This window comes from Motacilla alba, chromosome 11 (assembly GCF_015832195.1).
Source record: "Motacilla alba alba isolate MOTALB_02 chromosome 11, Motacilla_alba_V1.0_pri, whole genome shotgun sequence".
NCBI lineage: Eukaryota > Metazoa > Chordata > Aves > Passeriformes > Motacillidae > Motacilla > Motacilla alba.
In genome coordinates, this window is record NC_052026.1 from 57,280 (window position 1) to 71,435 (window position 14,156).

The window sequence follows — 14,156 nt, forward strand, 5'->3', positions numbered from 1 at the left end:
AAAATCTTACCTGAACTGAGAAAATCCATCCTGGATTAAGGCACAGGGAGAAGGGAGCAGGCCAACTGGGTCTGGGCAAGCCATGCAGGAAAGGTGTCTCCTGGAAAGCATGCCAGCTCCCCAGCAGCCACCCCCTTGTACTGGGGCAGAGCACAGAAGCGGGAGCCTGAGGGAATCCTGGACTAGACTGTGGTGCCTGCAGTCAGACACTGCTGTAGAGAAATGAACCATGAGCTGAGAAGCTCATGCTGGGGTCACACTTTGAGCATTTACTGTTTCATGCTGTCAGACCTTGGGACATCATCCCACAGGTGATTAATTACTGTTCATGTCCTTGCAGCCTGTGAGAGTGGATGTAGGGGAGGAACTTCATCTCAGCATCCAGTTTAACCCGGCTTGGAAGAAAAAGCTGAATAGCTGGGTGGTAGAGAGGGTCCTCAGGGTGCGCTTCATGGAGCATCCTCGTGAGCAGCAGATCACTGTCCAGGGAGAAGTGCACTTCCCAAATCTCCATCTCGAGGCCAAGGCCGTGGACTTTGGCTGCATCGTAAATGACACCGAACAGGTGCTGTACATGGATATGACCAACTGCAGCCCACTTGCCGTCAAGTACCACTGGACATTCCTGACGGACAGACACCTGCACAACATAAGGTATGAGCCTCATCCCTGTGCTGCTCCGAGCATGAACCTGCTCCAGCCTGGTTTTGGAGTGGCTGTTGCTGAGCTCGCCACACCAGCACCCAGCCAGGGGCCGCGTGGCAGTGAGGAGCTGCTCTTGCAGGCACCTCTCTCTCCCACTACAGGTCCACGATCATAGTTATGTTATTTTCCAGGTTCCTCTCTCCACCACCTACATTCCAACCCCAGTCATCAAAGAAGAAGAGAGTGTTTCCACGCAGATACTTCAAGACTAAACGTGTGGGCAAGCCAACCGAAACCCCGGAAACAACGCAGGATTCTGCCCAGGAGGATTCTGCTCAGGAGGACTCTGACCAGGAGCCAGCAGATGCACAGGATTCCCTGGAAACAGAGGTGGATTTTCTTGTGCACCTGCCACTTGCTTTGCCTCCTCAACTGGCCACGAAAAAGTCATACTCGTGCCAACCTCCCTTTTTACTGCCCTTCTGTCCTGTGCCCTGAAAGTGGCAGCTGGACATGGGGAGTCTGGGGAGGTAGAATTAGGGAAGTTTTGCTCAGAGAAGCTCACTCAGATCCTACAGACCTGTGCTGAGTTTGGGATTTCTTGGCTTATTTTCTTTGCAATGTAACATGAGGTCTTTGTGTGTGCATCATGATGAGAAGGCTTCCAGCTTCTGATGTGTGTCAATCCATGAAGAGTCCTGATCTCCATGTACCCCCTTCCCAACCCAGCTAGAGCGCTCACATCTCGGCCTTCACCCAAAAGCTGGTATTGCAGGGACAGCTCCAGAGCTGTCTTTTCTAAAGCAAGACTTTGCAAAGTCACTGTCTCTTCTTGCAAAGAAGGAAAAAGGCCTTTGATCTGCCACTTTGCCTGGTGAACATTAGTACTTTGGAGTGGGAAGCGGCCCCTTGTTCTGCGTCGGGGGAACAGAGGCTGCTCATGGGGCAATAAAAATAAAGATGTAAGGAAGCAGAAGAATTTCCCAAAAGCCCAGTATTGGCATCAGGTTTCAGGAGAAGGGTTGTACCTGCTCACACACAAATACCAGTTGATTCTACAGTGCACAGTTTTTCTGAGTCAGGAGAAACAAAGCCCTGTAGATACAATGAACAGTGTGGCCGAATGTTTTCAAATAGAAGCACAAAATCCGCTTGATTTCCTGGTTGTTGCCATGTATGCACAAGTAAACCAGGGAAATTCAAGTGGCCATCCTGGAATGGTTTGGCTTAGAAGGGACTTTCAGAGATTATGTAGTTCCAACCCTCCCTGCCTGAGTGCTGGGGGCGCCCAGGTCCCTCACGCAAGTTTGATGTAGGAAGTGCAGGTGGAGCCCAGGTCTCACCTGTGGGTGGGCTTGGACCCACATTTGACTGATGGCCTGGACATTTTCACACTTGATTTGTGCCCAGCTCCCTTTTCAGCTGCTCCTGGTGTGGTGAGGTGGTGGAGCCTGCAGCAGCGTGATCTTGCTCAGACCAGCCAGCTCACTGCAGCCCATGGTGCTTGTTTTCCAGGTGCTGTCATCCACTCCTGGCGAGTCTCAGCGCCCAGTGAGGATGAGGGGGTTGAGTCGATTCTCAGAGATGGGGCCCCCCAACGTGGGAATGCAGGAGGTAAGTGGGAATTTGTCTCACGTTTCCAATGTGGGAAGCGGTTCTGTAGCCCCACTGCCACTGGTGGCCCTCAGCACTGCTCACAGAGGGGCCTCCCATCCCTCCAAGTCCATCACAAAGCTCTGCTGAAGCCAGTGGTCACTGGAGAGGCCATGTGGGACGTGTTGTAGGGCTGCCCCAGGATGCTCCCCGTGCAGCACCTGTGGAGGGCATTGCTCCCATTTACCTCATCAGGTGGTTGACAGGACATTTTTGTAGGAACTTTGGCTGTAGCAGCTTGAGAGAACAGCACGTAAGTCAGAGAGAGGGAGAAAGGCCTCAGAAGTCAGATGAGCCTTCCCCCAGCTGCAAGGGCTCCCGCCTCCAAGTCTCCTGTTTTTTCTGAAGACAGTGAGAAGTGTTTCCAAAGACAAGTTCTGCAGCAGAGAGAATTTCTTGCTGCCACGGAGACATTCCAGTTGACTTTAATGTAGTGTATACTCATGGATAAGTGATTATGGGAGAAGATTTTCCCCATGGTCCCACCACTGGTCAGTGGCATGGACGCAGGATGAGACTAGGGTGATTCTGGCTGTGTTTGGGCAATAGACCCCTCCAGCTGTGACTCTACTTTATTTCAAGACACAGCTGCTCTTCTGCATCCCTTTCCACTCTGAACATCTCGATCTCTTCTCCCCTCCCTCCAGGTTTTTGATGTCCTGCCACTGTATGGTGAGCTGCAGCCAGGAGAGAGCCATCAGGTCATCTTTACCTTCTTTGGCCACGCCAACATCATCGCCCGTTGTATGGCGCTGTGCCACGTGGAGGGAGGCCCCACCTACAAGGTGGAGCTGAGCGGGCAGGCTTCGCGCCCCAGCTACCACCTGGACGTGGAGGAGATTGACTGGGGGCTGCAGGTACCACAGGCTTCTCCCGGCACAGCTCCTTGTCTTGGCATCATGGCCACCTCCATCCCAGGCGCTCTCCCCTTCTCTGCTCCTTTGCTGGCTCTGGGGCTTAGAATACAGCCTTTGAGAGATATGTCCAGCATCCAAGCTGGTTTAAAATGGCCATCTCCAGCCCTCCTCTCCCTTCCCCCTGGCCGAGGGATATGACACCGTCCTCTTCAAGGCACCTAACACTGCCTCCTGGGGAACACAAGGGTCCCAGTGAAGATGTCCGGAGGGACATGTCCCTGAGATATCCCTCCCCTGATCCGCTCCTAAAGCTTGAGCTCCAAGGAGGTGCTCTTGTCTAACGCTCTTGCTCGATCCACACAATAATCCAGGGAGAAACTTGGGCTTTCAGTCACTTCAGTAGCTGAAGACAATGTCCCAGAAAAATCCCCACTTCTTTTCAGTTCAAAGTCCACAGATACCTCCAGTTGCTGGCACTGCCTGTGTTGTCCTGGGTGTCTCTCTTGTCACCTGTATGTTTCTTGCCAGTATTTGCACAAAGATGCCTTTTCTTCTGGAATGCCTCTCAGAAATGCGCTACCTTTTAGATGCAATTAAATGGGGACAAAGTTGTCAAAGCAAAAGAAAACTGTTCATTGGTAACAATTCAGCTGAGCTGGGTGTGTGTCTCCCTGTCCCCGGAGACAGCAAAGCCAGCCTCCAACAAAACGGCAATCTTTGTATCCCCTTTGGACCTGGCTGGGACAGTCCCTGGCCCCTTCCCCTTGGAGGGTACTCGGGAACTTCCATTCTCCCTGACCGCCAGCTTTCCTGCCCCCTCCCCTCTCATCCTCCTTCCTTTTAGCCAGGTCTTCAACCCCGTCCCTCTGCCAGCTCACAGCAACACAACAAACCAACCTGAACAAATCCAAGCCACAAACAACAACTTTCGTTCCTTAACGTCATATGTAGAACCAACAACTTTCATTCCTTAACTTCATAAGCTTTTGTCTCACACATCTCAGTGGCACCTCCTCTGTTTCTCCTGGCTGTTGGTGACCCCTCCGAGTGCAGAGGACCTGGTCCCCTGGTTCATTTATTACTGGCCTTTACATGGTTTTACCACCTCTCGGTAGTTGTGTGGTTGCATCGTGGCTGTCGGCACCATGAAAGAGGAAGGAGATTGCCAACATCAGGCCTGTATGTGTAACTTCTCACTCCTCTGTCCTCCTCTCTCCAGGTGTTTAACAAAGTCCTCAAAGCAAAGATCACCCTGCGGAACACCGGGGTTATGAATTTCAACTACGTGGTGCGAGACTCCAGCACTGGCACTGCAGCAAAGCCTCTGCCTGGGGTGCCCGTGGTCGTGCCCGAGAGAGTGAGTAGCACAAGTCATTGGCTTTGGCCCTGTGTCAGGCAGCCCAGGAGAGAATTAAAGGAAAAAAAGGGGGAAAAAAGAAGGAAAAAAGTGGGCAGGAAACCCCAAACCCAGCCCTGAGAGATAGGGCTGCAAGCAATTGCTGCTGGGGGCAGAGAGGTCAAGCAAGTACTCACCTAACAGACTCCCCCATGGCCTTGGCTGGCAGGTGCCACTTGCCAGAGGCAGAAGTGCTCAGCTCTCTGGCTGTGCTGATACTGGAGCTGGGTGCTGCTGGCTCTTCTGAAGATCACTTTATTCCTTGTCCCTGCCTCCCTGCTGCCAGCACTAAGCAGCATTTACATATTCCTTGCTTGGGCTTGAAGCTCCTTTGCCAGAAATTGCACAGCCTCTGTGCTGGTCCCTCCCTCCTGCAGCTTTGCTTCTCTGCAGGAGCTTTGTGGGGCACTGAGGGGGCCGGAGAGGAGCGGGGCTGAAAGAGCGTGGAGAAGAGGTTGCAGCATCCCCCCATCCTAGCTTCTCAGGCCTGCCTGGATGTCTTGGAGCTTCAGCAGCCTCCCTGCCTTTGGCCCCCTCTGGAATGGGAAGGGGTGCTGCGGTGCCGGATTTCTTCGGCCCGGCTGGCTCCCGACGCCGACGGCGAGAGCTGTGGAACCCGGGGTGGGGCTGTAGGGCACAGCTGCTCCAGGCACGGGTGGAGTGCGTCCAGGGCAGGGACAAGCAACAGGGACAGGTCTTCTGTATGCTTTGCAAAGGTGTTTATTCCCCAGAGGCTCAGGGACAGAAAGACACCGAACAAAGGCATACATCAACTTAGAAACGGGGGAGGTCCCGGGGGAGGATACTCTCTTTAGCTGCTGGCAGAAACTGGGGGTGGAACACAAGGTGGGAAATACAATGTCTAAACCAGTAGGGGATTGCAGAGGAGGAAAACAACTGAAACAAACCAATGGGGCCTCGAAGGATACAAAATTCATAGGCAAGTTTCTGGAGAAAGGGGCAGGCGTGGGAAGGGATTGACATTCAATGGCAGGAGGAACAGGGAACAAAAGGGCAGGGCTTTGGGGAGATGGACAACTAGGGCAAAACCAACAACGGGGGCGAAGGAAACTTTGTGGGGTTGCATTGTGTTTTATTACATTGGTAGTAAAATAAAATATGCCGTAACAATACAAAATGGGGGGGGGGCAGAGGTGTTATAAAACTGACTACTAGGACCCAATTACAATCCAAAACACCCCCCGCAACAAAGGCAAGGCAAATGGCTTTCTCATTATTGCATGCATGTCTCGTGCAAGGGGTGACCCGCTGGTGCCCTCCTCCTGCGAGCATCTGCAGACACAGCTCTGCGTGGGCCGTGCACTCAGCTGCTGTAGCAGCATCCTGGCGCTGGCAGCTTGGCCAGGCTCCCTTTGGCTGCAGCCCTCTTGTGTGCTAGAGTAACTCAGGAGACCCAGGGGCAGGGTTTGTCCTGCTCAGCTGTTTCTCCCTGCACTGGGGACAGGAATGGGGAGCCGAGGGCCCAGCCTGGTGTGCAGGGGGGAGCACAGGAGAGCAGCAGCTGTGTCCTGTCACCCAGAGCCGTGTTTCCCTTCAACCTCGCTGCTGTGAGCCCCGCCTGGGGCTTGGACAGCATTTCTGAAAGCCCAGAGAGGAGGATGGCCCTTCCTGCCACTGCTCTCATCCCCAGATCTCATCCAAGTCTCTGCTCCAGCATTTCCAGAGGTCTATGTGTGCAAGAAGCCATGAGTCAGGATGGTGTAACTGCAGAGGCAGAAGGTGTTTTTGCTGGGATCATTAATAAGGGGTCAGGCCCTTGCACACCAGCCTGGAATTGCTGGTGTGCTGTGACAGGGGCTACTTGGCCCTCCTGAGAGTGCAGGCACTTCACTCCTTTTCCACAGAGCCTGGCAAAAGAGCTTCTATTTTTTGGGCATGACCCTTGCTGGCAGAGGGCCTATGCCACGAGCAGCAGAGCTGTGCTCACATCAGGCTCTGCTGGGGCTGCAGCCTTGCGAGAGCTCAGGAGGGCACACTGCACCCCAGGGTTTTTGGGCACAAGGAAGGTAGAAAGTGATGTGGCCTGATGGTTTCTGCTAGATGAGAACCTGTCTCCTCAGCCTGTCTGTCCCCTGAGCCATCCCCCATCAAACCTTTGATGCAGTCCCTTCCTCCTCTCCTGTCCCTGCAGGGCTCCATTGCAGCTGGCAAGAAGCAAGTGCTCACAGTCTATTATCTGCCAGGAGAGCAAGGAGTCTTCCGCAGGACTTTCCGGATCCAAGTGGCTTTCCTGGAACCGGCAGAAATCGTCCTGAAAGGAACGGGGACCTTCCCCAGGCTTACCAAGAACCGACCCAGGATGGGGGAAGGTGAGCACTATCTGTCATCTCCCAGGAAGATCCCTGGTTTTTCCCCCTACCATTGCACATCGGGCAGCTCACACCCATCTCCCCAAGTGTGGAAGTTGCAGGGCTGCCAGAGCAACACTTTGGCCTCTCTGCTTGCTTCCTGAGTTTTGAGCGGCTGAGTCCATTTAGGCTTTTTCCCAGGATCCTTTTCCCAGCATCTTGGAAAGGCCTGCAAAGATGATGGCTAGGCAGAAAAGCTTGGGAAAGCTGTAAGGGAGGCTGGCAGGGCTTTTGGCAGGGTTGGATGTGCGTGACATTGCAGGGGATGAGATGATCCCCTGGGAGGAGGAAGCTAAGTGAGAATGAACATGAGGATTCAGAGGGGAGCAGCAGCATCCTTTGTTTCTGGGAGAGGCCAGTGCTGGGGAAGTGGGACTTCTCACCTTAAATGGGATTGGCAGTGTGCCTCGTCTTCTATTCATGGATAATTTTTTCCTTCAGAAGAGGAGGAGATACTGCAAGAGGAAGAGAAAAACCCAGAGGAAGAAGAAAAGGATGAATCATCTGTCGCCATCTGTGGTCATGGAGTCACTGACTGAGTCACTGATTGTCACAGCTGAACAACAGGCAGGTGTCCAACATCTCCCCAGGGCCTCTTCAGCTGAGGGGCTCCCCCAGCAGCATGCTGGGTCTGGTGGAAGAGGTGGGAGGGTTATTCCCACTTGGGGAATTGGAGGAGTAGCAGCTGTGCTCCCTCCCAAAGTTGCCTTTGCTTGTGGCCAGCCCATCCTCCATACTTTGAGCTCTCAGACAAATACTGCCATAATCAGATGATGACATTTCTGGGCCACTTGCTGAATTTGGAGAGCTTGTGGTGTGTTCTCTTTTGCGACTGAGAGAAATATTTGTATTCAAGTGTTTATACCTATCAAGTGAGCAGAATATTCAGAGTCAGCGAAGGGCCAAGCACCAGCAAGCTCTTCTTCATTTGCTGTGTAAATGGCAAGAAGGGCAACTGAACTGGTGAACTTTGTGATCTCCAAATGGCCTTATTGATGATAGCCCTCATTTACATTTTTTTATTGGTGAATGATTCCACAAAGCATTTCTCTCCTGTCCTGGAATACAGAGGTTAAGCGGTAAAAAAGATTATTTATTTAAAAAAAGCTATTTCTATAGTTGTTTGATGGGGATGATGTGGTTTCTTCTCCAGTGAGAGTGCCGACCTTGAGATTTCAGCTGAGGATAAAGAAAGTGAATCATCCAAATATTCTTCAGAAGACCAACCTTGAGAAGTTCAAGGGGAACTGGGAAGCTCTTTGAAGAACCTACTGAGCCATAAGAACTTCGAGGATTGGCGCAGACACAGCTTGTTTACCAATAAAGCAGGGAAAATTCTGTCTTAGGGGAAGAAATCTGTGAATGCTGAGCTCTCTGCCCAGGCACGATGCAAATTTCATGAGATCCTGCGCAGTCTTCCTCTTCTCCCAGATGAAGCTTTTCAGGACAGAGAACTGGATTCTTTCCACCTCTGTGAAGCACCCGGAGCTTTTCTAGCCAGCCTGAACCACTACCCATGTCCCACCATGTCCCTTGCCACTGGAATTGGATAGCTAATACTCTAAACTCATGAAGCCAGTGACACCCTTATGATGATCATGGATGACAGTCTGATAGCAAACACGGTACCTTGGTGGTACTTTGGCCCAGATAGCACTGGGGATTGTGGCACACTCGGAGAGAAAACACTCTTGGTCACGTGTGAGATGTATGACACTGATCATGTGGATCATTATGGCTAAACTTATTGCTAATACAGTATCTGCATATTGTCAATGCAGTATAAAACACAAGCAGGTCTAAAGGGCTGTAATTTGAGCCGCTTTGGCTAGAAACCTGCAGGTTTACAGTCTTTGGCACTGCAGAAGTCACAGGGACAAAGCAAGAAGGCACCTATGGAGCTACTTCAGGATTTTATCTCTGGCCATGACTGGATCTTAGTTGGATCTGCAGTCAGAGGCACCAGGAAGCTGCTGGGACATGCAAGGAGCTCAAGTGACACAGGAGGAGGGTGGCACGAGCCTTTCAGCACTTGCTCCTTGCCAGACACAAGGGAACCTTGCCAGGCTGGGCTTGATGCTCTTCCTCTACCTTCTGGCCGCTTTCCCATCAATAATGGGATCCAAACTCCAGAAGAGCAGCCTCTGTGAGGTGCACTCCCAAAGGCCAAGGTATTCTAAAGTGAAAATCACTGCTCTAACTTGTGCCGCTTTGCTTCTGAGTTTAACAAGAGGAGCATCCCCACGAGCACCCCTTTTGCAGCTCTCTGGCTCCCAGCTAACTGCACACCTGCCAGCTGTGCCAAGGCATGGGGATTTCTAGCTGGGATCACGTACTTGCCAGGCTGTGCTAGCATGGTAATTGATTTTGAGAGGAATAGCAGATTTGTCTTTACAAAGAAGCTGTGGGTCTGCTGGTAGATAAAACTAGCACCGGGAGAGAAAAGAAACAATGGGAAGGATTCCACTGACTGATGAATGGAAAAAGACACTTGCTTTTACAAATAAACTTTAGGTTTGCTGATAAATGAAATTAGACATTGAAAGATGAAAGAAACAATAGGGAAGGAAAACCCCTGAATTCCATAAGAATTAAAAATTAAAAGGGAGGGTTATACATTAGAGGGAAATCTTTGGCGTGTCAGGAAGTCTGTACCTCTCAAGTACCTCAGCCAATGGGGAAAGAGAGAAGGGAAATGCGGCCGGGAAACTGGGAGAAAAAGGGAGGCTGCGTCCTCCAAAAATTGGAGAGATGCCAGGGGAATGCCCCATGGCCTCTCCCTTTCTTTGGACAAAGAAAAAGGACTCCTCTGTCTCCTTTTTGGAGGATGTAATCCACAAACCTCTGATGTTTGTGGATTAATTTTCCTAACAACTTCTTGACTCAAATTGATACTGCTCTCTGTTGCCTTCAGGTTGCAGTGTATTTGGCATGGAGCATTCAGTCATTAAATGTTCAGAGGCTCCTCCTGTGTACTGTCAGTCTCTGAGGATGCTTCAGGGGCTTGTTTTGTACATTCTGAGCCGCTCTCCCTTGTTCTGTGTTTGGTGGGTTGTCCTTGGGAATCCTCACCTCCCTTTTTCTTCCTGGAGAAGACTCCTGCCAGCAGCTGAGTGAGATTTGATAACAACATGGTGAGGGACAAACTTCAGTCCTGTATCCTAAGTTTTCCCTAGCCTATGGAATTGCCTCGTGAGAAATGTTAAATTGACCAAAATCCATTGCACATATTGACCTGCCCTCTTCCCTCCACAAGCCCAAGCAAAACAAAACAGGATTGTGAAAGCACCTGAAACCTTTTGTATTTTTATTGTGCATTCTGGAAGTGCTCAAAGATACCACACAAGACTGTATGGATCACGCTGTCCATGTAGGGCACGTGTAAGAGGCAGGCAGACCCCCAAAAGCTGTCATAGGTTAACTCAAACAGACCCAAATTCTATCAAACAGTGTTATCTCATTATAGATAAAGCAAAGCACAGAAAGTATCTCTGATCAGACAGAACAAAGGCACCGAAACTGAGAAGGACCTGAAACAGACCTTTGCAAAGTCTGTTTCACAAAAATATTGTGTGCTTCTCACTCTTAGGTTAAAAACTGTAGGAATCTAGTTAGGGATTGGCAACCTAAAGTTCCCAAGGCCAAAGAAATTCAAGAGTAGCTTTCAAAAAATAGGTACAAAGAAAATAAACCAACCTCCTTTTTCCCCTTTCAAAGTAAATTAATGGCCAGACCAAGTTGTCACAGATTACTCTTCTTTCTTTCATGTACAGATGCGTACAAATTAATGAAGTAGCTCTCAGAGGATGAAAGTAAGTTGTCAAGATCATAATCCACTTCAAAGGTAGGTCTCTCTCCAAAAATTACAAGAGCAAGAAATAGAGCAAAGTGGGCAGTCAGTCCCCATATCTTGAATGACTTTCTCTGTTCCTGGTCATCGTAGATAAAGCAGTGTATGCGAGTTGAGTAACCTGAGGAGGTTTTATAAGAGAAGGTCTTGTACTTTAAGGGCTTGACAAAGTACTCCAAAGGCACAACAAAAACCTCGCTCACTTCATCTGGGTTAGGAGTGACCTGGAATGTATCCTCTATAAATCCTACAACTGGTGTCACCAAGTTATTCATCTAAAAAGAGAGGGAAAAAAAAAACCAACCAATAAATAAGTGAATTTTAAAAAATCAACAAAACCCTCAAACACTTATGTGTTTGAGTAAAGTAGAAATTACTTAAAGTTCATTACTTAAAAAACCATTTCATTGTTAGAAAATGAGTACAAGAAGCCTATGAACTATTTTCAACTGCAATGCAATTTAGTCCCCCTAATGGCAAGCTATGTAATTTGACTTGAAGAATTAGAAATCATATTTTTGTATTTGTCAAAAATGACTTTACAAATACTCTGTTCATCCTGTATAATCAGAGCAGTTAAAAAGGCTTGCCAGTTTGCTACAGAAGTAAAAAAGCATGCATGCTTTCTCATGGGTCTTCCTTATTGACGTTTTTAAATTCTGATTTTAATCCAGACTTTCCATATCCTTCATCCTATTTCTGTACTGTTTTCCCGAGATACAGGAATTTTCCAGAATAGGGGAGTATTTTTCTAGAGGTACAGAAATATTATTGCAATATATTTAGCCATAAAATAGAACACTTTTATTAAATAAACACCTTATTTACGGACATTTTATATTCTAAATGTAATCACTTCTTCCATGGGACGGCAAAATCACTGAAATCATAGTTTGCATCAACAGAACACCAGAATTCTTTAGGATACATTGCTAGTTCCATTTATTCACACTAACAAAGACCACTGTCCTGTAGAAAGGAGGAAAACAGTGTTTGTGCTATTTGATTCAAGTCTGGAAAGACTCCGTCCAAGTCAGCAGCACCTGGACTGTCTATATTGAGGAGCCAGAGTATCATCTGGCATGTACAATGTTCATGGTCCAAAACCCACACTATCTCTCCTACTGATTGAAGTCACTGTCTGGAAAACAGGGAAAACTTGATCCTTTTTACACACTGCCTCTGAACTATGTGGCTTTAAGGCTATCTGTGTGGAAACTACTTGTAATTGAAGTAGTTAAATAAAGCTGTTTTCAATACCATTTCAAAAGTACTTCTTTCCCTTTCTTAATGGGGAGAGGATATTGCTAACAGATAGAACAGGAGGCACAGTTATAGAGTTTTACCTGGTGAACCAAAATAGTCTTCAGAAACAGCAAATCCTCTGTTCTGTGGGAAAACTGATCCTACGTGATACTGAACGCTGCTGTTGAAATTGAGAACCTGTTAATTTGCCACTGGTGACCTCCACTCCAAAGAAGCTCTGGGAGTCTCCGTGCTAGAGGAAGACGATGCACACAATCCTGGCGCACACGCCCTCTGGTGCTCCCTCTGTCTGCACAGCCCTGGCGTCAGCAGACACCGAACGAGACACCTGTGAGGCTACAGCAGCCGCTGCGACCCTGCCGGGTGAGTGAGCTCTGCACAGCTCCAGGCACGGAGATCGTACAGCCTGCCAGGAACACCTGCTCCACCACGGGCTGACCTCGTGGGAAGAGGATTTCTTTCTTGCATCTCATCAAAATGTCCGTGCTGCTGCTGTGTCCGTTGCCTCAAGAAGAGTTCTGGTATCGGCCTCTCTCTGACGGCCCAGGAGAGGAAAGCAGCCAAAAGCCCTGCTAGCCTTCAAGCTGAGCAAGCCCACCTGTGTCACCTGTCTGCTCATCACCCGCTCGCTGCAGCCCCGTGACGGCGCTCATGGCTCTCTGCTAAACTCTCGCCGGGGCAGCGCTGCCCGTGTGGTACTCCAGAGTCACTGACTGGGGCCCAGAGCTGGTCTCACCAACACCAAACACTGAGCAAGAACCCTTTCCCTGGGCTCTGCTGGACACACAGGCTGTGCACGTGAAGAAGCGGCGCCTCTTGGCAGTTCCAGGTTTGACAAGGTCACCGCCAGCCTCACAAGCGAAAAGCACCCAAACTTATTCTGTACTGATAGGCTGACTTACGTTATCAAGTCCAGGCATCAGCTTACAGATGACTTCCACCTGCTCTGGCTGGAGACCCACTTCTTCTTTAGCTTCTCGGAGAGCAGTGTCAACGTCATCTTTATCTGTGGCCTCCCTTTTACCTCCTGGAAAACACACTTCCCCTGGTGATCTTCTCAGCTAGAATGTAAAGGAGTACTGCTGTTAAATATGACAAGGTTTATGTTTGGATCCACACAGATGCATCCACACAGATGCATGCTGGTATTGCAGCATCCCTTTATGTTTATCTTTCCAGTCAAGGAAGCTGGAAGTGGTGGTTAAGGTTTCTGCAGAGCAGAAGAAACGTGCCTTAGCAAGAGTAGCTGCCTAGGAAAACGCTGAGGCCCTCCCCTGCTAGTCCATGAATGCTCACCATCAAAAAAGACACTGTACCTGTACAGCATTGTGTAATTTGTGCTGGAACTTCTGCTTGAGTATGTCAAAGTTCACATTTTGCATCATCTTGTTTATGTAAATGACTGACAGATGAATCCAGACAGACAACTTGTAGAGCAAGATTTAAATACTCTAAGAGCAAAAACTGCTGAAAGACACAATTCAATAACGTCCCCGCGAGAGAGGAAATACCATTTTGCTTCCGCCCAAAAAGGTTACAGAGCGAAAGAATGGAAATGGTTGGTTCTGTTTCCTATCTGTTGTTATCTGTAGTTAGGATGTGTTTTGTTTAATTGGTTGAGTGTTGCTCAGAACCAGGAGAGGGGCAGGGTTGAAGACATGACCAAAACAAGAAAAAAGGATGGGAAGGGAAGGGACAGAAGAGTTGGTGGTCTGGAGTTGTTTAGGGTAAGAACTCTTTTCTTCTAAGATCTGGGAGAGAGACTGCAATTGCCTGCAAATAAGTTCGGAGTCATTAGTTTCAGCCATTGGCAAGCCCTCCTCCCTTCCCAGGTAAGGTAACCCACATAAGATTTCATAGGGAGAAACTCCTATGTCCTTTCTTGAGCAGTTCTGATCCATAATAATGCTGAGCTGGTTTCAATCACTGATTTGGTAACATGGTTCTTAAGGATAGCATTCATTCTCTCCACACATCCAGAGCTTTGAGGTGCCACGGGATATGAAATTTCCAATTTATGTCTAATACAACACATATAGAATGTAAAATTTTTGAAGAGATGTGTGTTTCCTTATCTGAGTCTACTCTTTCAATTATCCCCTAACTGGGAAAGAAACTTC

At 49.0% G+C, this 14,156-nt stretch overlaps 2 protein-coding genes across 3 annotated transcripts; one reads left to right on the plus strand and one right to left on the minus strand.

The window, feature by feature from the left end:
• The first annotated feature begins 2,206 nt into the window (after window positions 1-2,206).
• LOC119705603 (hydrocephalus-inducing protein-like) lies at window positions 2,207-7,847 on the plus strand. Of its 2 annotated transcripts, XM_038148210.1 has the most exons (5): window positions 2,207-2,259; window positions 2,946-3,155; window positions 4,375-4,512; window positions 6,704-6,881; window positions 7,362-7,847. In XM_038148210.1, exons 1-5 carry the CDS (start codon window positions 2,230-2,232, stop codon window positions 7,457-7,459), a joined length of 654 nt encoding a protein of 217 aa, XP_038004138.1. In that variant the 5' UTR covers window positions 2,207-2,229; the 3' UTR covers window positions 7,460-7,847. The 2 variants fall into 2 exon arrangements, with proteins under 2 accessions (XP_038004138.1, XP_038004137.1); XM_038148209.1 differs by having other exon boundaries at window positions 6,704-7,437.
• Window positions 7,848-10,197: 2,350 nt separating this feature from the next.
• LOC119705526 (peroxisomal coenzyme A diphosphatase NUDT7-like) lies at window positions 10,198-13,748 on the minus strand. The gene is made up of 3 exons (XM_038148080.1): window positions 13,353-13,748; window positions 12,939-13,097; window positions 10,198-11,045 (listed from the first exon to the last, which is right to left on the minus strand). Exons 1-3 carry the CDS (start codon window positions 13,419-13,421, stop codon window positions 10,662-10,664), a joined length of 612 nt encoding a protein of 203 aa, XP_038004008.1. The 5' UTR covers window positions 13,422-13,748; the 3' UTR covers window positions 10,198-10,661.
• Between the last annotated feature and the right edge of the window lie 408 nt (window positions 13,749-14,156).

What these genes read in the sequence shown, in the direction of transcription:
- LOC119705603 (XM_038148209.1), top strand. Translation starts at nt 2,230, where the DNA reads ATGGGGCCCCCCAACGTGGGAATGCAGGAG. An exon ending in CCAACGTGGGAATGCAGGAG is followed by an intron (nt 2,260 to 2,945) that starts GTAAGTGGGAAT and finishes CCCTCCCTCCAG; the next exon opens with GTTTTTGATGTCCTGCCACT. An exon ending in AGATTGACTGGGGGCTGCAG is followed by an intron (nt 3,156 to 4,374) that starts GTACCACAGGCT and finishes TCCTCTCTCCAG; the next exon opens with GTGTTTAACAAAGTCCTCAA.
- LOC119705526 (XM_038148080.1), bottom strand. Translation starts at nt 13,421, where the DNA reads ATGATGCAAAATGTGAACTTTGACATACTCAAGCAGAAGTTCCAGCAC. An exon ending in AATTACACAATGCTGTACAG is followed by an intron (nt 13,098 to 13,352) that starts GTACAGTGTCTT and finishes TTTACATTCTAG; the next exon opens with CTGAGAAGATCACCAGGGGA. An exon ending in TGATGCCTGGACTTGATAAC is followed by an intron (nt 11,046 to 12,938) that starts GTAAGTCAGCCT and finishes CTCTCTTTTTAG; the next exon opens with ATGAATAACTTGGTGACACC.